This window comes from Bos taurus, chromosome 29, assembly GCF_002263795.3.
Source record: "Bos taurus isolate L1 Dominette 01449 registration number 42190680 breed Hereford chromosome 29, ARS-UCD2.0, whole genome shotgun sequence".
Taxonomy (NCBI): domain Eukaryota; kingdom Metazoa; phylum Chordata; class Mammalia; order Artiodactyla; family Bovidae; genus Bos; species Bos taurus.
This window is the reverse complement of record NC_037356.1, coordinates 11,519,721-11,544,959: the sequence shown is the minus strand read 5'-3', so window position 1 is coordinate 11,544,959 and position 25,239 is coordinate 11,519,721. Positions and strand designations below refer to the sequence as shown.

At 40.4% G+C, this 25,239-nt stretch overlaps 1 protein-coding gene across 15 annotated transcripts in view; it reads right to left on the bottom strand.

Annotated features, from left to right (window-relative positions):
- Nucleotides 1–25,239, bottom strand: part of DLG2 (discs large MAGUK scaffold protein 2) — a 2,323,126-nt gene that overhangs the window by 710,852 nt on the left and 1,587,035 nt on the right. For all 15 annotated transcript variants that reach the window (XM_059883216.1, XM_059883213.1, XM_059883215.1 and 12 more), the window contains one exon: nucleotides 10,962–11,086. In XM_059883216.1, coding sequence (XP_059739199.1) covers nucleotides 10,962–11,086 — 125 coding nt within the window. The remainder of the gene's footprint in view (nucleotides 1–10,961; nucleotides 11,087–25,239) is intronic.

The following is a 25,239-nucleotide window of genomic DNA, read 5'->3' as shown; positions in this document are numbered from 1 at the left end:
GATCATGGCATCTAGTCCCATCTGACCCAGGAATCAAAAAGGGGTCTCTTGCATTGCAGGTGGATTCTTTACCAACTGAGCTATCAAGGAAGCCCCTAGTCCCATCACTGCATGGCAAATAGAAGGGGAAACAGTGGAAGCATTGACAGATTTATTTTCTAGGACTCCAAAATCACTGCTGATTGTGACTGCAGCCTTGGGAAAGATTGAAGGCAAAAGAAAAAGAGGGCAGCAGATGAGATTGTTAAATGGCATTACCAATTCAATGGACATGAAGCTGAACAAACTCCAGGAAATAGGAAGGACAGGAGAGCCTGGCATACTGCAGTCCTTGGGGTCACATAGATACAACTTAGTGACTGAACAACAACAGTTCTAAACTGTTGAGGACTTGTCATTACCAGGTACTACAGAACTACTTGCTACTTGATTTTTTCTTGTCTAAGCATGCTATCAACATATTTAGGGCTGCTAATATTGATAGAGGGCTTCCCTGGTGCTCAGATGGTAAAGAATCCACCTGCAATACGGGGAGACCCGGGTTCGATCCCTGGGTTGGGAAGATCCCCTGGAGGAGGGCATGGCAACCCTCTCCAGGATTCTTGTCTAGAGAATCCCTAAGGATGGAGGAGCCTGGTGGGCTACAGTCCATGAGACTGCAAAGAGTCGGACATGACTGAGTGACTAAGCCCACACACACAATATTGACAGAGGAAATCCAAGGACAGAGGACTGTGCTCTCTTACTCCTTTTCCTTCTGTGGGCAGAGATGGAAGGATAAGAATGAGTCTAATCAGATCCAACTGTACTTTGCCCTGGATAATGAAATCACCCTTCTCATGAAAATGATCTCATTAAGGGCAACAGTTGGGCTTATGTGCTGCTTTTGCCTCAAAACAATAACAAAAGAGAAGTCCAGGTGGCTTTGAAAACACTGAGAGTCTCTGTCTTTGAATGGAAAATTTAGCATTAGGCATTATCGCAATTATTTGGTGTGAGAATTACCCCTTTGATGGAAGTTGACATGTTGGACTTGGTAACTCAAGGGTTTTGTTTGCCATCGTCCAAACTAATGCAAGTTCAATGTGAAGAGGTTCTCTGTGGATTTTGCAATCTCTTATGTTGTTTCACGTACTGGTCATCTATTATTTCCTTAAACAGTCTGAAAGTGAGTCTTGGGAGTAAGTTTCAGACTGTGATGCTTTAAAATCACTCCCTTTGCTCTGCTTAGAGCTTCTTACTGGCACGGAAAAAAATTTAAATTTAGGTTTGTGCTCTCCATTTCCAAGTTATGTGATGCTTTCATCTTTGATTATCACTAATGTTTCTTCTTTTTCTTTTTCCTTTATCTCTCCCTTTTCTTCCCCTTTGCCTCTCTTTTCCTCTTCATGTAATTATTTAAAAATTACTAGTGAGTTAATACAGAGAAGGCAATGGCACCCCACTCCAGTACTTTTGCCTAGAAAATCCCATGGACGGAGGAGCCTGGTAGACTGCAGTCTATGGGGTCACGAAGAGTCGGACATTTACTGAGTGACTTCACTTTCACTTTCATGCATTGGAGAGGGAAATGGCAACCCACTCCAGTGTTCTTGCCTGGAAAATCCCAGGGACGGCAGAGCCTGGTGGGCTGTTGTCTATGGGGTCACACAGAGTCGGACATGACTGAAGCGACTTAGCAGCAGCAGCAGCAGTGAGTTAATGAGTATAAATTAATGAAAAAACAAAACAATGAATTGCCAAATGTCAACCAAAGGACAATGCAGTTAAGAACCAGGGGTTGTGTTCTCTTCACTTTTATGAGGACAAAGCCAACCCTACCTGTAAACAGACACAGAAGGAACAAATGAAGCAATGAACTTTAAGGGAAAAATTTTTTTTTATCCATCTTGTCTGGGAGTAGAAATGATTATGCTGGGGGCTAAGACATTACTTTGCCAACAAAGGTCCATCTAGTCAAGGTTATGGTTTTTCCAGTGGTCATGTATGGATGTGAGAGTTGGACTGTGAAGAAGGCTGAGCACTGAAGAATTGACGCTTTTGAACTGTGGTGTTGGAGAAGACTCTTGAAAGTCCCTTGGACTGCAAGGAGATCCAACTAGTCCATTCTGAAGGAGATCAGCCCTGGGATTTCTTTGGAAGGAATGATGCTAAAGTTGAAACTCCAGTACTTTGGCCACCTCATGTGAAGCGTTGACTCATTGGAAAAGACTCTGATGCTGGGAGGGATTGGGGGCAGGAGGAGAAGGGGACGACAGAGGATGAGATGGCTGGATGGCATCACTGATTCGATGGACGTGAGTCTGAGTGAACTTCGGGAGTTGGTGATGGACAGGGAGGCCTGGCGTGCTGCGATTCATGGGGTCACAAAGAGTCAGACGTGACTGAGTGACTGAACTGAACTGAACTGAAGAGGTTAAACTGTGTCACTTGTCAGGAAATTGACAAGCAGCTGTCTCTTCTGCCTGCTACTGCATGCTGCTTGTGCTGTGAGTGGCTTTCATAAATGCACTGCTGTGTAGAATGTCATTGCTGCATCATCAAGTAGAGACTGTCATGTGACAGCTCTTCCCCAGGATGTCAGATCAATATTGGCCCTCTGCAATCCTGGGACTTGAAGCCACACAGAGGGCATTTTTATGATTCAGATACCAAAGTTGAAACAAAAATTATCCTTCAAAACATGGAAATGTACCTATTTTGTTCTGGAAGAAAACCTAATGCTCTTACACTAAAGATAAGGAATGTTATTAAATTTAAATAACTACTTCTAGAAGAAAAAATATAAATGAATGTTACATTTTTTTTAAAGTTCAATTTTTTCTGTTAATCAAATAAATTCAAAGCAAAGCAAGGAAAGGTACCAGTGTTTGCCTTGGCCAATAGCCCCAAATCATATATGTTCAAGCACATGAAATGCTAATGACATATTGTAAAATAGGCCCTCTCTAAGACTGTTGGTGGAACTAGAATCTTTCTGGAAGGAAATTTAGCAATACATGTCAAAATTCTTTGAAATGTGCATACCTTTTGATGCAGAAATTCTACTGCTAGAAATATATCCTAAAGAATTTATGAAAAACAGAGTCAGTAATGTCTTCCAAAAGATTGCCAGTTATTTGAAATGCTAAGAAACTGAAAATAACCTAAAACTCCTAACAATGTATATAGTAAACATATTATTAAACAGAAATTAAAATATATGTAAAGGTTTTTTACTTAAAATGATATAGGGAAAAGTTTATGAAATAAATTTATGCAAAGTTAAACAAATGCTAAATATCATATATAGTGTGATCTAAACTAAAGACAGATAGAATAGCAAAAATACCAGAAATAAGTTTACAAAAATATTAATACTTTTGTATCAACAAAGATGTTGATATTATTTAGTGTAAAAATGAAAGTGTTTTGTTTTGTGTAGCTTTTGTCTACTCTCTGCATTTTATACATATTCCACAAGGACAATTATCATATCCATAAAAACATGTACACAATACATTATATTTAAAAAGAGACTGCACAGGTAAAAGATCACTATCCAAAGAAATTCCTTTAAACCATCACATGATGTCTTGCTGGCCTTTTAACTTAGCCCTCATCTCACATTCTCCTTAGAGCTTCTGACTCTCTCCCTCTCTCCCACCTGAGGTTCAAATCTCCAGCCATCAGCTGTAACAAGGAATTGCAGCTCACCTCTGTCTCTGCTGTCCCTCTCCTTGAGGGGCCGTTTCTTCCCGATTTCTGACCTCGATCCACTCCCTTGATTCTGAATGCTTTTCACATTTTGCCTCCAGGTGTGTGAAGGGCCTGAGTCTGGCCGGGAAGCTTGATCAGTATTTCCGAAGATCAGAGTGTGGTAGTGCTGGCAGATACAAGCCCGTCTACAGCACAAAATCAGGGTGCAGAATGCCATAGAGTCGTACTAACTTTTTATTACTTCATGAGAGGTTATCACAACATCTTCAGTTTAAAGCACCTTGCATTTATTATCTCAGAGTTTTAGTGGATTAGAAATCTGGACACAGTTTATGGACTCTTCTATTCTGGGTCCCATCAAGGTGTCAGCCAAACTGCACTCTTCCAGAAGTTGGGGTTCTCTTCCAAGCTCAAGGGGTTATTAGCAGAACTCAGCTGTTTGACTGACATGGAAGTTTGCCTCATCCAGATCAACAGGAGAATCTCTGTACTTTCCTTTTCTTTCTTCTTTTTTTTAAATGAAGTATAGTTGATTTACAGTGTTGTAAATCTGTACTTTTAAGGTACTCCTTGGATTAGATCAGGCTTACAAGGGATGAAGTGAAGAAGTGAAGCCACTCAGTCATGTCCGCCTCTGCCAGCCCATGAACTGTAGCCTGTTAGGCTCCTCTGTCCATGGGATTTTCCAGGCAAGAATACTGGATTGGGTTGCCATTTCCTTCTCCTTACAAGGGATACTCTCCCTTTTAATTAGTTCAAGGTCAACTGATTAGGCACCTTAATTACACCTATGAAATCTCTTCTGTCATAAAAAGAAACATTTTCATAGGAGTGACATAATACCATATTCACATATCCTCCCATACTCAGGGGACGGGGCCACTGAAGGTCATTTTAGAACTCTGTTCTCTGTAAGTGTCCCTTCCTGGCTTTCACAGCCTTGTGACTTAAGTTCAGTTTTCTGTTAAATGACTGGTTCTGTGGATTGGGTGGTGTTGGGAGCCTTTGAATTTTACACAACTTCTTCACATTCTCTATTTTATTTAATCTTTACTGCAGCTTCCTGATACATATGCTCCTACCTCCAACTTACCAATGAGGGACCTGGAGCACAGAGAGCTTAAAAAGAGGTCCAAGGTCACTTAGCTGGAAAGTAGAATTTGAAACCCAGATCCGCTACACCAAATAGCATGTTCTTTATCCTACATCTCTCCTCTGAGGCAACCACTGAGACTTGAGTTCAGTTTGGAATCTGATCTAAGGAGAAAGTCACCTCTCACCTCATCTGCTTCTTAAACCTGCACACTCATTTTACACTGGGTGTGACTGAGGACGCACAGGAAGGCTTTTCATAATGAACTCAGAATTCCCAGAATAATGAGGATGTTAGTGCATCATTCCTCCTTATAAAGTTACCACAGGTTTAGCAACTTGAAACATGACCTATTTATTAGCTCACCGCTTGTGTAAGTCAGAAGTCTGGCCTAGTGGGGCTGGAATCTCTGCTCAGGTTCCTCCAAGGAACCTGAAATCCTGGTGTCAACCGAGCTACATTCTCATCTGGAGTTCAGGGTCTTCTTCCAACTCATGTGGTTGTGGTAAGACTCGGTTGCTGGCAGTTGTGGGATGGAGGTCCCTGCTTCCTTGCTGGCCATCAGCTGGGGCCTCTCTCTGCTCCTAGGGGCCATCCTCTTCCTTTTCCATACGGCCTCCTTCATCTTCAAACCAGGAACAATGTTGAGTACTTCACTGATTCTGAATCTCTTCGACTTCCCATTCTGCTACCAGCCAGAGAAAGCTCTCCACTGTTAAGGCTCAAGTGATGAGATCAGGCTAACCTGTATACTCTCCCTATCTTATGTCAACTATGCCATACAATGTAACCCAATCACAGGAGTGACAACCCATCATAGTCACAGGTTGTATGGATTAGTGTGTGGAATCCTGAGGAGTGTCATCTTGAGAATGCTGCATAGCACTGTGTGTCTTTGAAATAACATTTCTCCCACCCTGCGGGATAACTTAGAACATAAATACATGGACTTCCCTGGTGGCTCAGACGGTAAAGCATCTGTCTACAATGTGAGAGACCTGGGTTTGATCCCTGGGTTGGGAAGATTCCCTGGAGAAGGAAATGGCAACCCACTCCAGTACTCTTGCCTTGAAAATCCCATGGACGGAGGAGCTTGGTGCAGGCTACTATCCATGGGGTCACAAAGAGTCAGGCACAACTGAGTGACTTCACTTTCACATGGACATTAGACCCAGGCTGCCTAGGTTCAAATTATGGCTCCAACATGTACTCTCAGTACAACCTTCTTAAGGTACTTAACCGCTTATCTCAGTTCCTTGATTTTCTTACCTAAAAAGTGGGAGTAATAATATTACTCTCATCAAGTTATGCCCTTTAAATGAGCTAATGTGCCAGAAATTGTTGGCACATTGAGGTATTGTGTTGTCCTTGCTATTATGAATATTGACCTAATTATTATCCACTAGTATAGAGTCCAGATTACTACTCTCCTAGGAGCAGACCCATCACCTCACTTTTATAGGCTTCAGCTACTCTTTCAGTTTTAGTATTATTTAATTGTCAAAGTAAAATTTATAACGACAAGTATACATTAGAAAACTTTTATGAGTCTCTAACTCATAGGATAGACCAAACAATTTGTCAGGTTGAAAACAAAAAAAACAGAAGTATGTTTAGTTTGTGAGCTTAGTTTTTAAGTAAGGGAAACAGCAGATTCGATTGATTGTATCAGAAACTTGAGAAGAGAAACATAGGACCTCTTTAAGTACCATAGCTAAATGGGTTTTAATTCAATGTTATCATCAAGAGAAAAGGGGATGTGAAAAGATAGCAACAGGAAGTTTAGAGAAGGCCGTAGAGAATGAAAAGGAACTAAAAGAAAGGTGGAAAGGATGAGAGGAGAGGGAATGGAACACCACAGGGAAAAGAAGAAGGAATGGAAAAATGACAGAGGAAACACTACTGAGAGGAGAGGGCTGGTAAGGAAAAGGGGCAAACGCTGCTGAAATTGACTTGGTACAGCTAGGGACTTAGATTATCTTACTGAATCCTCAGAATAGGTATTATCATCATCACTTTATAGATGAGAAAACAGTACCTAAGAGAGTTAAATTTTTCCAAAACCAAATATGTTTATATACAGGTATTAGAGCCAACATCTTTCCAGAGTTCATTTCTGTGTGTTGTTACCTTGTTCAAAAAGATTAATGGTGAGACAGAAAGTACTCTTCACACATTGCTGGTCCAGCTTCAAAGAGTGTTCCTGCCACACTGAGAAAAGATTCTTAGATGGGCTTGAGTGTTACTGACACTAAACACTACCTTAGAATGTTATTTTCTTGAGTCAAGACAGTTGGAGTCTAGTTGAAACTGACCCCTGAATGATTGATGCTTCAGGATAAATCACTTGTTTGAGCCTTAGTTTCCCCATCTGTAAAATGTGGGCTTTGAACCAGATAAAAAGGTGAATTCTGAAATCTATCCTTCATGTCATAATGCCAGACTTTCAACTGTTATTCTTGAGCTCTCAGATGCCTCCAAACCATCCAAGTTCATGGCAGAAAGAAGTAAGGTGGGAAAGAGTCTCAGTGGTAGTAGCAAGGCTCTATCATGAAGAGCTGGAGGCCCACTCCAGAGCTGTCCTCACACAGGTACAAGGCTGTGATGTGGATTGGAGAAATGCTCCTGTTAGGATCACTGTTCAGAGTTTTTCAGGTCATTCACTGCACAACCTCACCGGGTAATATTCACAGTCACAGCCCTCTGCTCAGTGTTATGTGCCGGACTGAATGGGAGAGGGGTTTGGGGAGAGTGGATTCATGTGTATGTATGGCTAAGTCTCTTCGCTGTTGACCTGAAACTATCACAACATTGTTAATCGGCTGTACCCCAATACAAAATGGTTTTTTTTGGTGTTAAAAAATAAAAATAAAATAAAAACAAATAAATGAAACAAAAAAATGGAGCTTCTCCAGGGTCCAATATTTGCAAATACTATCCCCACTCCCTGATTTCAGGAAGCCAGGACTAAGACCCGTGGGTAGAGTTCATAATAAAAACAACTGTGGCTCATTAGAAAAATAGCAAACTTTGCAGTGTTCAGAATTTCCCATTAGCATGTGTAAAACTTTATATTTGGGAATTTTTAGGCCAAGGTCCCATGAGGTAGGGGATTCTACTAATGAATAAGAGTTTAGAGAGTATATAAGTGACATACAGATTTTGGAATGTATTCAAAGAAAGATGAGTGATCTTAAAAAATTTGATTAATTTCCTAAGTCCATATTATGATGGCCATAATAACTATAACTACGTCATATGGCTGTTTTAAGCATATAGAAGATTGTGTGTGGGTGTATCTACATCTCTGTTTACATCATCTATCCATCTATCCTTCAGTCTGTGTATTCATCCATCCATCCATCCACCCACACACCAACCTATCTATCCATCCTACCTTCGTGAGCATGATGCTCCACACATGGTAAGAGATCAATAAATGTTAGTGGCCACTATGATCATGTTCTTTACAACTACTGGATAATGCTTTCAACACAGCAGAACTGCCTTTTATCTCTGTAGGCGGACGCAGAGTGGCGGCACTCTCAGAGATGCCATTTTTCATTCTTATTTGTAGCATAATCACATAAAGTCCACTTTATCTGATGCCCAGGGCGGAAATTTGGTGGAGGTGAAAGCTTCCCTACTTCTAGGTAAAGAATGGTATGAAACAATGATGATGGTCCACTTTTCTGAAGTTTCCTCTAACAACTTTATTTCTGAACTTTTAAAATGGAGCTTCTCCTAATATCATATGACATCGCTTATATGTGGGATCTAAAATGAAATGAAACAAATTAACTTTATTACAAAACAGAGAAAGACTCACAGATTTAGAAAATGAACTTACGGCTGCTGGGGGGAAGACACAGTTAGGGACTTTGGGAAGGTCATATACACACTGCTGTACTTAAAATGGTAACCAGCAAAGACCCATTGTATAGCACACGGAAATCTGCTGAATGTTATGTGCCAGACTGGATGGGAGAGGGGTTTGGGGGAGAATGGACACATGTACACGTATGGCTAAGTCTCTTCGCTGTTCATCTGAAACTATCAAAACATTGTTAATTGGCTGTACCCCAATACAAAATGTTTCTTGGCGCTAAAAAAATAAATAAAATTAAAAAAATAAATGAAACAAAAAATGGAGCTTGTCCAGGGTCCAATATTAGCAAATACTATCCCCACCATGACTCTTCGAATTACACATCTATTTCTAATCTCTCACTCTGCAGCATGGATGTTGTCCCCTCACCCAGAAATCAGTTATGTCAATTCAGCCTGAAAGTTCTATCGTCAAAAAGCATGTGAATCCTGTGGGAGTGCCACTCATTTCCTTTCTTGCTGATAGGAGATGCAGGTGTACCTGAAAAAAGGTGTGATGTTCCTTGACAAACTGCAAAGGTGCAGCTATCAAAAATAATCACTGCATCAGAACAACTGGAGACCAAAAAAGTGTCCTTGGCTGCTTTATAAAAAACAGCAAACCGGCCTCTTTATGCTTCATAAAAAAGCACCCTAAGGAAGAGCAATGAAGCTTACATATCTGCCACTTAGGTCACCACTTCAGGGTGGTTCCATGTAACCCAAGGGCTTCCCAGGGGGTGCTTGTGGTAAAGAACTTGCCTGTCAATGCAGCAGACATAAGAAACTGGGGTTCGATCCCTGGGTTGGGAAGATCCCCTGGAGGAGGGCATGGCAACCCACTCCAGTATACTTGCCTGGAGAATCCCATGGACAGAGGAGCCTGGCAGGCTATGGTTCATAGGGTTGCAAAGAGTTGGACATGACTGAAGCAACTTAATACATACACACATATGCAAGCTAAAACTATTCCTAACTGTCGGTCTTGGTCTGCATTACCCTCTCTCCCTACTTATTGATTTACCCTTCTCTCCCTTCTCATTTTACTTATTCATTCATGCAAAAATTCATTCATTCATTCAGAAAGTATTTATGAACTCACATCTATATATAACTGCTTGACCTAAGGAGATTTACAATCTAGTAGCTTCCCCAATGGTTAAACAGTAAAGAATTGAATCCACCTGCAAAACAGGAGATGCGGGTACAATCCCTGGGTTGGGAAGATCCCCTGTAGTAGGAAATGGCAACCTGCTCCAGCATTCTTGCCCGAAAAACCCCATGGACAGAGGAGCCTAGTGGTCCTCGTCCATGTGGTGGCAAAGGGTTGGATATGACTCAGCACGCACATGCTAAAATAAGGCTGGGGCATGTTTTCCTCAGGGGAAGTCTCTCCTACTTGTTCACTCTATAATTCTTTTAGCCGGTGTTCTGACTTCTGATACAATTTTGTATTATTGACTAAGAGCCCCATGTGGGTGACTCTCATTTTGACAAATAACCTTCAGATTTTATTTTTTTAATTTTTGGACCACGTGGCATGTAGGATCTTAGTTTCCCAACCAGGAATTGAACCTGAGCCCCCTGCATTGGAAGCACAGAGTCTTCACCACAGGACTTCCAGGGAAGTTCCAACCTTTAGTTATTTAAAGAGAGGGACCCTGGCTCAAGCCATTACTATTGTATGCTGAGCAGGATCTGGCTCTATTTCCAACCTCAGCTGGTGTTCTTCATCTAAGACAAACTGGTTTCCTTTTTTTACTGGGACCCCATGCTCCTTCTCCATCCGTGTTCTCATTTAGGTTTGTGAGGTTAGAAAAACCTTATTTTTTTGACTCAGCCTGGAATCTTCTCATGGAGTACCTTTTTAGACTCTTTTCCATCCCAACTCCTACAGAAAACCCCAAATCCATCAATACATACAAGGTGCGTAATATGGCATTTCTTTGTTAATACTACTTACAGTATATCATTTTCTACACATTTTATTATTTGCTCATCAACTCATACTATTCTTCTTTCCTACCAGACTGAAGACCCCATGGAACAAAAGATAACATCCATATTCCTTCCTCCCACTGCCTGGCCCAATGCTGAATGTGGTAGCCATCAACAAACACAAATTAAATACTAGTTGAAATTCAACAGGAGATCTGGAAAGTCATTACAGAAAGCTTGCTTTGACAGTCTTTTCTTTCAAGTACAGAACTTTTGGAGAATTGTTATTCTCCAAAGGCACAGGTATGTCTTACTGATGTGGCAGATTTACTTTCCAAATAATTCTAACATTTCAGATCATTACCTGAGTCTGCCATCCTCTGCCGCAGCACCTCCCGGTATAATCTTCGTAATAAATATGCCAGGGTCATCTCCGATGTGGGGATTATCTGTCCCTCCAGCAATACTGAATCCCAGGCCAGAATTTCCCTGTAGAAACAATAAGTAGACATTAAATGATGTGGCTCTCATCTAAACCCAGTTCTCCTTGTACTCTGCGTTATCATCTTACGACTCAAATGGAAATCAGGTGATAACAGCCTTGTATGCAAAGCCATAAACTGCACCATCAGCAGACAAAGGAAGGTCAGGGAAAACACTCAGGCTTGTCCCTGCATTGCAAGAATTCAAGTGCTTTATGCTTCTGCTTATTCAAAGGGCCTTACATTTTTTGCTTCTAAGAAACGCAGCCTTTATTAGAAACTAAAATGGTCATGATGAAATAAAAGTTGACACTGTGCAATATGAGAAAATGCAAAAGATAATTATGGTCCATTATAAAAATTGTACACACATAAAAAAAAGAACGGACGGAAACAGGTTATGTGAAAAACATTTGATTTGACGGAGTAGTGAAATTTGGGTGTTTCCATTCTGCTATTTCTGGTACTGTTGCTCTAATATTGTTTATCCATCAAATAAGTGTATTTTCCTATTTGTTAATAGGAACTTTGACTTCAGGAGGCAACGGCCCCTTCTAGAGTCATAGCAAATGTGAGACACTTTGCAGTAAAGTAGCTCTTAATTTGCTATAGATACAGACAAGGAATACATTATTGTTGCAGCATGTAAATTTGAACACCTTATATTCTAATATAGCTTTCATACTTACTCCTGTAGACTCTAGTCATTGATAACCAATGTACATATAGCCCTCTAAAATTTGCATGCAATACATAATTAAAAGTCTCCCTCAAATTCACAAACCATTGCACTTACTTCTTATTTTCATATTCTCTTTTTTTTTCATATTCTTTTTAATCTCCATAACCATGGCTACATTTTTGTTTCCATATTATGTTCCATTTTTTTCCTATTCACTTTATATTTTCAGTCATTTTTATACAATTAGAAAATCTTTATAATTATCCATTTAAGTGACTAAATAATATTTGACTAAGGTCATTTAACCAGTCCCTTGTCACTGAATATTTAATTTCTCTATATACTCTTACAACAAATACAGCTTACTAAATTTACAATCATTTGATTAAGTCCTGCTTGTGGGTAAAAAGAGATGAGGAATAAGAAATTAGTTGTTAATCCAGAAAAATTAATTAGGGCACTCAATTAGAGAAGTTGGGTGTTAAGATCAGATCAAGTATAATTGACAGTTATACTACCACTGCAAATGACAAGGTAAATCTTACCAATTTTTATTGACTGAACTAATAAAACTCTGAATTTTCAGAGGGTTGTTCTCACAATTATACACTAAAAGGCTGAAGTTAATAATTCAACCATGGCCACTAAGATCTCATGTCTTTGTACTACTGACTTCTAATTCTGTTTCTTTGAAAAACTCCAATGTTCCTTGGGTATTATCTGACTACTTAAGAGCAGTCAATAATGAATGTATTTGTTATTGTTGTTCAGACTCTAAGTCATGACTATTTGTGACCCCATGGATTGCAACATGCCAGGCTTCCCTATTCTTCACTATCTCCCAGAGTTTGCTCAACGTCATGTCCATTGAACCAGTGATGCTCTCTAGTCATCTCATTCTCCATCGCCCTGATCTCCTCCTGCCCTCAATCTTTTCAGTATCAGAAGTGAAAGTATTAACTGCTCAGTTGTGTCCAACTCTTTGCGACCCCATGAACACCAGGATCCTCTGTCCATAGAATTCTCCAGGCAAGAATACTAGAGTAGGTTGCCATTCCCTTCTCCAGGGGATCTTCCTGACCCAGGGATTGAAACCAGGTCTCCTATATTGCAGGCAGATACTTCAACATCTGAGCCACCAGGGTTTTTACCAGTGAGTTGGTTCTTCACATTAGGTGTCCAAAGTATTGGAACTTCAGCTTCAGCATCAGTCCTTCCAATGAATATCTAGGCTTGATTTCCTTTAGGATCGACTGGTTTGATCTCCTTGCTGTCCAAAGAAATCTCAAGAGCCTTCTCCAGTACCACAATTTGAAAGAAACAATTCTTCAGGGCTCAGTCTTCTTTATGGTCCAACTCTCATATCTATACATGACTACTGGAAAAAAACATAGCTTTGGCCATATGGACCTTTGTTGGCAAAGTGATATCTCTGCTTTTTAATATGCTATCTAGGTTTGTCATAGCTTTCCTTGTAAGGAGCAAGCATTTTTTCCATTTCATGGCTGTGGTCATCACCAGCAGTGGTTTTGGAGCCCAGGAAAATAAAATCTGTCACTGTTTCCACCCGTCCCCCATCTATTTTCCATGAAGAGATGGGACCAGATGCCATAAATTTAGTTTTTTGAATGTTGAGTTTTAAGCCAGCCTTTTCACTCTCCTCTTTCACCCTCATCAAGAAGCTCTTTAGTCCCTCTTCACTTTCTGCCACTAGAGTAGTGTCACTGGTATATCTGAGGTTGTTGATATTTCTCCTGGCAATCTTGACTCCAGCTTATGAGTCATACAGCCTAACATTTTGAATGATGTACTCTAGGAGAAATATCAATAACCTAAGATACACAGATGACACCACTCGTATGGCAGAAAGCGAAGAAGAACTAAAGAACCTCTTGATGAAAGTGAAAGAGGAGAGTGAAAAAGTTGGCTTAAAACTCAACATTGAGAAAACTAAGATCATGGCATCTGGTCTCATCACTTCATGGCAAATAGATGGGGAAACAATGTAAACAGTGACAGACTTTATTTTCTTGGGCTCCAAAATCACTGCAGATGGGTGACTGCAGCCATGAAATTAAAAGACACTTGTTCCTTGGAAGAAAAGCTATGACCAACCTAGATGGCATATTAAAAAGCAGAGACATTACTTTGCCAACAAAGGCCTATCTAGTCAAAGCTATGGTTTTTCCAGTAGTCATGTATGGATGTGAGAGTTGGACTATAAAGAAAGCTGAGCACCGAAGAATTGATGCTTTTGAATTGTGGTGCTGGAGAGGACTCTTGAGAGTCCCTTGGACTACAAGGAGATCCTAAAGGAATCTAACCAGTCCATCCTAAAGGAAATCAGTCCTGAATATTCTTTGGAAGGACTGATGCTGAAGCTGAAACTTCAGTACTTTGGCCACCTAATGTGAAGAGCTGACTCATTTGAAAAGACCCTGATGTTGGGAAAGATTAAAGGCAGGAGGAGAAGGAGACAACAGAGGATGAGATGGTTGGATGGCATCACCAACTTCACTGACATAAGTTCGTTTGAGCAAGCTTCAGGAGTTGGTGATGGACAGGGAAACCTTTCAGGCTGCAGTCCATGGAGCTGCAGAGTCAGACACAACTGAGCAACTAAACTGAACTCTGCATATGAGTTAAATAAGCATGGTGACAATATGCAGGCTTGTCTTACTCCTTTCCTAATTCTGAACCAGTTCATTGTTCCATGTCTGGTTCCAACTGTTGCTTCTTGACCTGCATACAGGTTTATCAAGAGACAGGTAAGGTGGTCTGGTATTCCCATCTCTTTAAGAATTCTCCACAGTTTGCTGTGATCTACACAGTCAAAGACTTTCAAGTAGTTAATGAAGCAGATGCTTTTCTCGAATTCCCTTGTTTTTTTCTATGATCCCATGGATGTTGACAATTTGATCTCTGGTTCCTCTGCCTCAACGTATGTATTAAATATTTATTAAATATCAGCTTTGTGTTTGGCACTGGGCTAAGCCTTGGAGCTGTAGCCATGAATCTATCAGTTTATGAGGCATATGAAGGACAAGTGCAGCGTGCTGGAGTGGCTAACGGATCCAAACACAAGGACTTTTCCTGAAGGTGAAGAGTGGTTAGTTTTTTTTAATGAGGGAAGGGTGGAAGTTGGAGAGGAGGACAGAGTGTCCCAAGCAGAGGGAAGAACATACGTAAAATCCCTGAAGTGACAAAGTGTATGCCAGGTCCAAGAAACAGACAAGAAGGCGACAACGATGACAGCAAGAAGGATAATTGGATGAGTCTCAATCATGAATTTCTTCAAAGCAGTGTATGTGAGTCCATTTTTGGTTTTAAGTACCTACTGACACCAGATGACTGCATTGTATTGTATGAATATCTCCTATGAGACTCTCTTGAAGCTAAGGCTGTAGGGATTAAGACCAAGTGATTTCTGCTTTCATGGAATTCAAGGCAGAGCAGAAAAGAACCATAGTTTGGCAATTGGTGATCAGTACCTCAACTACTTCCCTGGTGGCTCACATGGTAAAGCGTCTGCCTACAACGCAGGAGACCTGGGTTCAATCCATGGGTTTGGAAGATCTCCTGAAGAAGGAAATGGCAACCCACTCCAGTATTCTTGCCTGGAAAATCCCATGGATGGAGGAGCCTATTAGGCTACAGTCCATGGGGTTGCAAAGAGTCGGACACGACTGAGCGACCTCACTTTCACTTTCATCTCAACTACACTGTCACGACGATAGCCACCAATGAGGCAGTTTCTATAAGATCTTGGGTTTCAGAAGGAAAGGATGGGAAGATAAGTTTTTTCAATGTAATTTGGGTCTAGCTCCAAAAACATCAACTAGAATATATTGGTCTTATTCGAGTTGGCACCTCAACAATACCAATTGCTTCATTAATGGGGTAGGGAAAGAGTCAAGCACAGACTGCAAGATGCTCTAACGCTTTCTCCTGAAAATATAAAAATCTTGGGAGAGGGCACTCAAGACTTTGTCATTTGAGAAAAATATTCACTCTACTAGGTCTATATTTTAGCCCCCAGGAACACTGAATTGCTCACTCTTTCTTGCACAGTCCACTTGATAACTCATCTCTTGGCCTTTGCTCATACTGCTTTCTCTACGAGAAATCTCCCACTCTGCCTGATGGTTCAGATGTCATTTGAGTTTCTATAGATTTCTCTGCTTAGCTATGCTATGCACTGTGTTATTTTGAAGTTGTATATTTATCAGTCTATCATTCCTTCAAACTGACCTTATAGAAGGCAGAAACTGTATAATATTCACCTTTGTCTCTTGGTGCCTTGACTGGCACATTGTGCCTTACATATTTGATGAATGAATGAACAGACAAACACATTTGCTGAGAATATTCTTTCAAAGGGAAGAGTCAGAAAGACATAATACAAGTACACGGTTAATATAGAAGTCACTTTGCTCTGTGCGGCTCCAAAATAAAAATGGAAAGGCCAGAAATTCAAATTGTGGCTTAGCTGAAGGATGAATGAGGAGACGAGAGCTGTTCAAATTGGGAATAGCCTGCTTTGCAAGGGAGGGAGGATCCTTTATTCAATGGGTAGCTAGCTAGACACGGGACATAAGGGACCAAACATCATCTGAGAGGTTAGGCTGTACGACTTCAAAGGATTCTTCTGGATCTCTGGCTAGACTTACAGGAAAACTACTCTTGCCAACAGGAAAAAAAAAAAGAATGCCATAGGAACCTTTAGAGGGGAATGTAGGTCACTGCTACATTTTTTTATTGTATGGATTCACAGATCTTTGAAGTGATAGCTTTGATGACAACCTAGCAACACGGAAATATTGTTTTTAGACTATAATACAGAGAATATGCTTCCCTGGTGGGAAAGATTCTTTACCCAGATGGTAAAGAATCTGCCAGCAAGGCACGAGACCTGGGTTCGATCCCTGGGTCCGGAAGATCCCTGGAGAAAGGAATGGCTACCCCTCCAGTTTTCTTGCCTGGAGAATCCCATGGACAAAAGAGCCTGGTGGGCTACAGTCCATGGGGTCGCAAAGAGTCAGATATGACTGAACAACTAACACACACATATGGAGAATATGATGGTTTGGACATTTACTGATAAACTCTGTCCTTGAATCCACTCTGAGTAAAGGAATAAATCAAAGAACCCACAATGAAAAGAGGCAAGTAGAGACAGAATATAACAAGATCTGTGTTTCTGATCCCAAGGATTCTCCAAAGCTTTTGTGTTTCAGTTAAAACCAGCCTGACGGCTAGGCCTGGCCAGTCACAGTAGTTCTTTAGCAGAGGTTCATCTGAATTCAGCTAAGGAAATTATTAAAGTGCTTCCCCGTGTCCTCTTATTATTCTCACCCAGCCTTCCCTTTCAGGCCTTTGCTCCCAGACAGCAGCGTTCAGTGGAGAGAGGGAGAGATAAAAAGCAGCAGTGAAATCACTGCCTGCTGTTCTCCATGGCGGAATCTCTCCCATCCCCCCGACAATCATCCCAGAGCCAGCCAGCTGCAAAGGCAGAGCCCAGAACCTCTGTTCTCTGCGCAGCCATCTCTCCAGGAGAATAGGCAGATGCCTGGCTGACAGCCTTAGATCCCGAAAACGGTGCCTGATTAACTGACTGTTGATACTTGACACAGTCAACAGAAACTATAAGGTGCCACGTGGGTGAGGGCAGCCTCTGTGCAGCGTTCCGGCTGGGCTGCTGCTTCCTCGCAATTGGGCAGAGTCCATGTGTGAGCATGTGGCTGCCTTGGACCATTATTTGTTCTGGTCCCCATTCCTCCACTCTGGCTGACTGTCCCCCGGGAACACAAGGCCACTGCCTAGCCAGTGGACTAGCAAGTGGTACTTCCTCCTTCATGTACTATACTCTCTGGGAAAAGGCAAAAAAGCAAAAGGAAAAGAACATTTGCCATTTAACTGATGGCTGTAAATATAAATATCAGTATCCTCAGAAGCATGAGCCCAAGCCTGCTGCCACTGGCCATGCCCACTGTCTAGCCAAGTGGTACTTTCTCTTTCAAGTACTACACTCTATCAACTCCCAGAGGAAAAAAAAGAAAATAGCAAAATGAAGAGAACATTTAGTGAAAATGAAATGAAAAATAAAACATTTAAATGATGGTTGCAAATATAAATACAGTATCCTCAGAGAATTATCTTTTCATTAAAAGATTGTTGTGTAACAGGAAATTACCCCCAAAATGGGGTTACAAAAAAGAAGAGGAAAATACAGTGATATCATAATCATATGAATTTACAGAAGGTTCTATTGACAAATAATTTCTCTTACTGTCAGAAGTTCCTACTTTTCAAAGACTATTTAATCTAGTAATTCAGTTCTAGGAATTTATCCTAAAGAAATAACCAGAGATGTGTGCAATGACGTGTGTTCAAAGATTTGTGGCGGTATCATGCTTCTAATTCTAAAAACAAAACAAAATCCAACTTGTAATTGGAAACATTCAAACAATGGAGAAATAGTTAAAAAGTACTGTTATATGTCTATCTGAATGTGGGAATATTTTAGAGCCATTAAAACTGCAGCAATATTTAATGATAATGGAAAATGTTCATTATACAAATGTGAGAGGAAAAAAATGTGTATGAAATTTTAATTAAAGTATGATCACCACTAAAATATTAAAAAAAGACTTGTTTTTTACTAAGAAATTTATGAATTACTAATTGGTAGTAGTAAAACTGCTTAAGTAATAAACTACTTAAGAGGGAGAGACTTTTTTTAAGTTATAAAATTCTTAATAAAATACTAAAAATGTCCTCAAGGGAACTAACAGTTATTACATTTTTCTTTCTGGAACTAACATTTATTGCATTCTTCTTTTTATGTAAAACTCTGAGCTAGGCTTCTTTTAATCCTCTATCTGATGGACAGTATTTTCCCCCTTTTCATGTATTAAAAAACAAAATGCAAAAACAAATTAAAACCAAAAGAAAACCCTGAGGCTAAGAAGCATGAAGCAACTTATGTAAAGACAGAAAGCAAGCAAATAGTGGAATTCAAATCCAAACAGGATATTTTAAGCTTCAATTACCAGCTTTTCCCCTGTTACATCATATTGTCTCTTCTGGGTTAAACAATTTGATGGTAAGGAAATTAAAAAAAAAATACGAACAACAAACTATTAATTTTTTTTAAAAGAATCTATACCACTCTTATCAGTATCATAAAAATATTTTTAAAAATTGTAATGGAAGAGCATGTATTTATTTGGACCATTCAGACCTGTTTTTGACATTAGGCACATTTCTTAACTTTGAACCTAGCTTTCTTGTTTGCAAGATGTACATAATAGTAACTACTTCACAGCATTATTAGAAAGATCAAAGTAAATGATATATGTACTAGCAGAGCACTGAGCATAGATCCTGGGAGGTGTGTGAAGATTAATCAATATTAGTTCATTTCCTTTGGTTGGATCCTGCACTATTACGAGTGTCCTTCTAAACATGAGGGCAATAAAGGCAAACGGAAGTAAGACAATGCAGTCTTTCATTTATACCTTTGTCTATTCATCCAACAAGTATTTTTTGATGAATGCTGGCCTACAATTTTAGCATATGTTATTTCTCTTTGTATAATTTAGCTACATATTCTAAATATGGGAGAAAGGATGGCTAGGCAGGAAGCATTGAGAATGTTAAGTAAATAAACGCTAGATAAAGGAAGACTCAAACACTATTTTTTTTAAGCTTTCAGTATCCATAACCTATTCTGATGCATCGAATTTGGGTATTTCATCTGACAAACCCCAATATTTCTGTGCATTCCCTTCACTTCAGTAGGATCTATATGTTCCTTTTACTCTCTACCAAGAATATCAATATACAAGTCTATCATCTGCATATCTGCTCCAGCAGGTATTTATTTTTATTTACTATAATTTATACTATAAAATGAGCTTCCCAGCTGGCACTAGTGGTAAAGAATCTTCTTGCCAATGCAGGAGATGCAATTGATTCAGGTGGGCTCCCTGGGTCAGGAAGATCCCCTAGAGCAGGAAATGGCAACTCGCTGTAGTCTTCTTGCCCAGAAAACTCTATGAACAGAAGAGCCTGGTGGGCTATAGTCCATGGGGCTACAAAGAGTCAGATACAACTAAATTACTAAGCTTATACACACATACTACAAAATAATACATGTGTTACTTTCAAGTATACCAGTTCAGTATCAGTTCAGTCACTCAGTTGTGTCCGACTCTTTGTGACCCCATAGACTGCAGCACGCCAGGCCTCCCTGTCCATCACCAACACCCAGAGTTTACTCAAACTCATGTCCATTGAGTCAGTGATACTATCCAACCATCTCATCCTCTGTCATCCCCTTCTCCTCCAGCCTTCAATCTTTCCCAGCATCAGGGTCTTTTTCCAATTAGTCAGTTCTTTGCATCAGGTAGCCAAAGTATTGGAGTTTCAGCTTCAGCATCAGTCCTTCCAATGAATATTCAGGACTGATTTCCTTTAGAATGGACTGGTTGGATCCTTGCAGTCCAAGGGACTCTCAAGAGTCTTCTCCAACACCACAGTTCAAAAGCATCATTTCTTTGGCACTCAGCTTTTTTACAGTCCAACTCTAACATCCATATATGACTACTGAAAAAACCATAGCTTTGACTAGATGGACCTTTGTTGACAAAGTAATGTCTCTGCTTTTTAATATGCTATCCAGATTGGTCATAACTTTTCTTCCAAGGAGTAAGTGTCTTTTAATTTCATAGCTGCAGTCTCCATCTGCAGTGATTTTGGAGCCCAGAAAATTAAGTCTGTCACTGTTTCTACTGTTTCCCCATCTATTTGCCATGAATTGATGGGATCAGATGCCATGATCTTCGTTTTCTGAATGTTGAGTTTTAAGCCAACTTTTTCACCCTCCTCTTCCTTCACTTTTATCAAGAGGCTCTTTAGTTCTTCGCTTTCTGCCATAAGGGTGTTGTCATCTGCATGTCTGAGGTTATTGATATTTCTCCTGGCAGTCTTGATTCAAGTATATAATTATATTTAATTTCTGACACACACATAGAGTGAAAATTACTCATGTACAACTTGACCACTGATCAACAAATAGAATAGAATGGTGACCAATATAATGATTTCTTTGGAAGGAATGATGCTAAAGCTGAAACTCCAGTACTTTGGCCACCTCATGCGAAGAGTTGACTCATTGGAAAAGACTCTGATGCTGGGAGGGATTGGGGGCAGGAGGAGAAGGGGACGACAGAGGATGAGATGGCTGGATGGCATCACTGACTCGATGGACGTGAGTCTGAGTGAACTCCGGGAGTTGGTGATGGACAGGGAGGCCTGGCGTGCTGCGATTCATGGGGTCGCAAAGAGTCAGACACGACTGAGCAACTGATCTGATCTGAAAGATATTTTTTTTTAAAGTTAAAACAGATAGTAGCAGATTAAAATAAAGAATTCTCTAGGCTATATGACAGGATAAAAACATTACCTGATAGAAAGGTCTATTATTTGGCAAATAATTTTCTAAACTGTACTAAAAGCAATTTTATTTTAGGAAGATCTTGAATAGCACAGAGAATAAATATAACTTTTTCATAGCTCTTACCTATTGAAGTCATTCAAAGTCTCCCTCATCTACCTTCTCTAACATACTGCAGTATGAAAAGATGAATGGCCCCAGGCCCATTATTAGGCTTTTATAAAGATATGAATGTAACACAGACATTCCTAACCACTGTTGCTTACAATTTATAACTACAACAAATTTTTCCTTTTTTTTCCCTTAACATGCTAACAATCCATGTATCTTTGGCTAAAGGTCTTAGCCCAAGAATAAGAAATGCCTATTGCCTATTTTCACCTAGTTACGACTTCTAGGAGTTGCATTTAGGATGTCTCAATGTTCACTTTATTCAACAGTACTTTCCTGGATACTATGGAGTAGAGCAGCCATCGGGAGATCTGCATTTGGGGATTAGTCACGGTTTAAGGCAAAATGTTTTAAGGGGATGGCAGAGAGGAAGTAGTTTCGTCTAACAGGTGGATGGAGAGTGCCAGAATCCAGGAGATCAAAGAACTGATGAAAAGTAAAAGAGTGATGTAGTAAAGGTAATTCATGTTCTTGTGGAAGGTTCTGTTGAGGTACACGGCAGCACCTGATGAGGAGGAAGCAGGGTAGTAGAAAGATTTTAGAGTGTGGCGGGTAGTGGCGGGGGGGATGCAGCATGTCTGTGCACTATGGGGAAGAAGCCGTGGGAAGGAACATGAATGAACATACAAGAGAGAAGGAGAAACAAATCCTGAAAAAGGAAGGGTGAGGAAGAGGGTCTAGAATCCAGATTCTTTGAGAACTACCATAGGTTAAGTACATATGGTATAGTCGTACCAAGGGACCAAGGTACCAAGAGATGAAAAGATCTTTACAGTACATCCTCAGGTAAAGAAAAAAGAATACCATATAGGATTAAACTTTGGTCTCACTTTGTAAAATATATGCATAGAAAAAATTTGGAAGTATGTTCACCAACATGTTAATATTGCTCATGGACATTAGAATTACACATCTTTTTTCTTTTGTCATTTTGAGCAAGTCCATCATTAACTTTTCCCTTATAAAAATATCTAGAAACACACAAACATTATACGTGTAAAATCTGTTTGGCAAAAGAACAAATCCAAGTTGGTCTTTGAGACAGCATGACTCAGCCATAGGTTGGGAGAAAGATATTTTTTCTTTTTTACCAGGCCCACTTTCTCTTTCCTTTCGATAAAGTTAACAGGGCTAGTTTAAGTTGGAATAATAAAGTTATAGGACCCTTTTGAGGTGGACGAGAAGGGAGCTGAAGGAGTTCTTGCCTGATGTCTTTGCTCTATATATTTAAGATGTCAGGACATTAAAGGAAAAAGTCTAGAATGAATTTCGAGATTTAAGTAAAGCAGTAAATGGCTGGAATTGCAGATGTGAGGCAAGAGAGAGACACTGGAATTGGTAGGGGTCTGCTGAGCAGCACTGAGGTCGGACATTGTCAGTGTGATTACGTGATTTTTCTCCCTCAGAGTTTAGTCATCTTGAATGGTGAAAAGGAAAGGCTTGATAGCCTTCGGGCTGAGGACTGAAAAGCAAATGTGGCTGACTCTTAAAGGAATGAGTAGTATATCAGGAAGGACAGGAAAAGAGAAGCAGAGAGGATGTCCAGAGACTGGATACATAGACTGAGGTCACGACAAGGTCAAATGACAGATTTATGGGGACCTGGGAACAGAAGAAGGGGTAGCAGGCTGTGGACACGATGGGGTTTTGGGTTCAGGATTTCAGAGATGGAGCAACACTGGTAATTACGGGAATTCACAAGAGTCTAATCATGCGTACGTATTAAAGTGATTATCCAGTAAGAGTGCTTTGTGGCTGACACTGAAGTTTCCTGGGAAGAAAGAGACAAAAGATAAAGACAAAATTGTCTAAAAATGTTCAGTGAGAGTGAGGAAAGACCTAGGGTAAAGATGAGAAGTGGGATGTGAGGCAGTATGGTAGTGGAGAGCGTTCCAAGCACAGGAACAAGACAGATCAACCCCCGCAACCCAACATCTCTTTGGGGATATACATGAAAGCTTTCTGAATAGCAGACCTAGGAGTATAGGTTCCTAGAGAATCTAGGTTTTCTTCATAAGGGATGACATGATAAATGCAGTAGTTTACTATGATTAATTCAAAGACTTTGTATAGGATGAATTTAGAACAGGTTTGATGGATTGAGTCAGAAAGCAAGGAGCATAATTTGGGATCAGATACAGCGGTTGAGCTGTGAATTCTTTTTTTTTTTTTTTTAATTGTGAATTGTATATGATTTAGGATGTTGTCAGTGGCACCACAACTACAAAATTTTAAAGTAACATCTGTCTTATACTTCGTTTGTAACAGTACTTAACTGAAATGCCACTGTGCATGCTCAGTGGTGTCTGACTCTTTGCAGCCCCAAGGACAGTAGCCCCCAGTTCAGAAATTCATGCGTTCTCCCCAGTGATCCTCTCCTTATATGCCTGAATCACTTCATTCTATCCTTCTCATGGCAGAATGTGCTGAGGATAACGGATACGAATCTCAAACTCAAATGACAACAAAGGCAGACGAGACGTATAGGAGGGTGCAATGGACCCAGGAGAGATAAAACAACAGAGCAAGAGTGTGGCTACATGGCAACTGGTCTTCTTATCTGGAATAAAACAGGAAGAAGGGATCGAGTATATATTTCATCTAATGAGAAGAATAATTATTCAGCTCTTGTGGATGACAGGCACTCTAGAATGTGGGCCTAATGTTGGGAGATGGGTCTCCCCTGCTGAGGGAAGCCAGGAATCAAATTTTCTTAAGTATAAAGAAGTTGTGGTACATATATACAATGGAATATTAGTCATAAAAAGGAAGGCAACTGAGTCAGTTCTAATGAGGTGGATGAACCTAGAGCCCACTATACAGAGTGAGGTAAGTGAGAATGAGAAAAACAAATGCTGTATACTAATGCATATACACGGAATCTAGAAAGACGGTACTGAGGAACCTATTTTCAGGGCAGCAATGGAGATGCAGACATAGAGGAGAGACTTGTGGACACAGTGAGGGAAGGCGAGGGGGGACGAATAGAGAGAGCAGCACTGAAACATATACATTACCATATGTGAAATAGACAGCCAGTGGGGATTTGCTGTATGAGGCAGGGAGCTCAAACTCGGTGCGCTGTGACAACCCAGAGGGCTGGGAGGGAGGTTTAAGAGGGAGGGGGCACATGTATGCCTAAGGCTGATTCATGTTGATGTATGGCAGAAACCAACACAACATCGTAAAGCAATTATCCTCCAATTAAAAACAAATTAAAAATTTTTTTTCTTAAGTAAAATACCAATTTTTTAAATTTGGAAAGTTACTACATTGAGATGCATATAGGTTCTTAGTCAACTATGCTCCTTGTAACTGGCGGTTTGAGTGACACATTCCACAGCTGTCACACAGCTCGACTCTCTATGTCCCCAAGTCAGAGACAGGATCTAAGCATCTCTGTTTTGTAAACTCACTATCCAGTTAACTTGTATTTTCGTGTGTGTAGTTGTCTATGGAGAAGGCAATGGCACCCCACTCTGGTACTCCTTCCTGGAGAATCCCGTGGATGGGGGAGCCTGGAAGGCTGTGGTCCATGGGGTCGCTGAGGGTCGAACACGACTGAGCGACTTCACTTTCACTTTGATGCATTGGAGAAGGAAATGGCAACCCGCTCCAGTGTTGTTGCCTGGAGAATCCCAGGGACGGCGGAGCCTGGTGGGCTGCCGTCTATGGGGTCGCACAGAGTCGGACACGACTGAAGCGACTTAGCAGCAGCAGCTTTCTATACCCTTGGCAGCATATAAAGAAAAAATGCCTGACCCAGAGTGGACCTCACTTTCTCCTTCATTTTTCTTCTCTATATTATTTTGTGCTTGGTTCACAACTTAAATGTTACACACAGCAC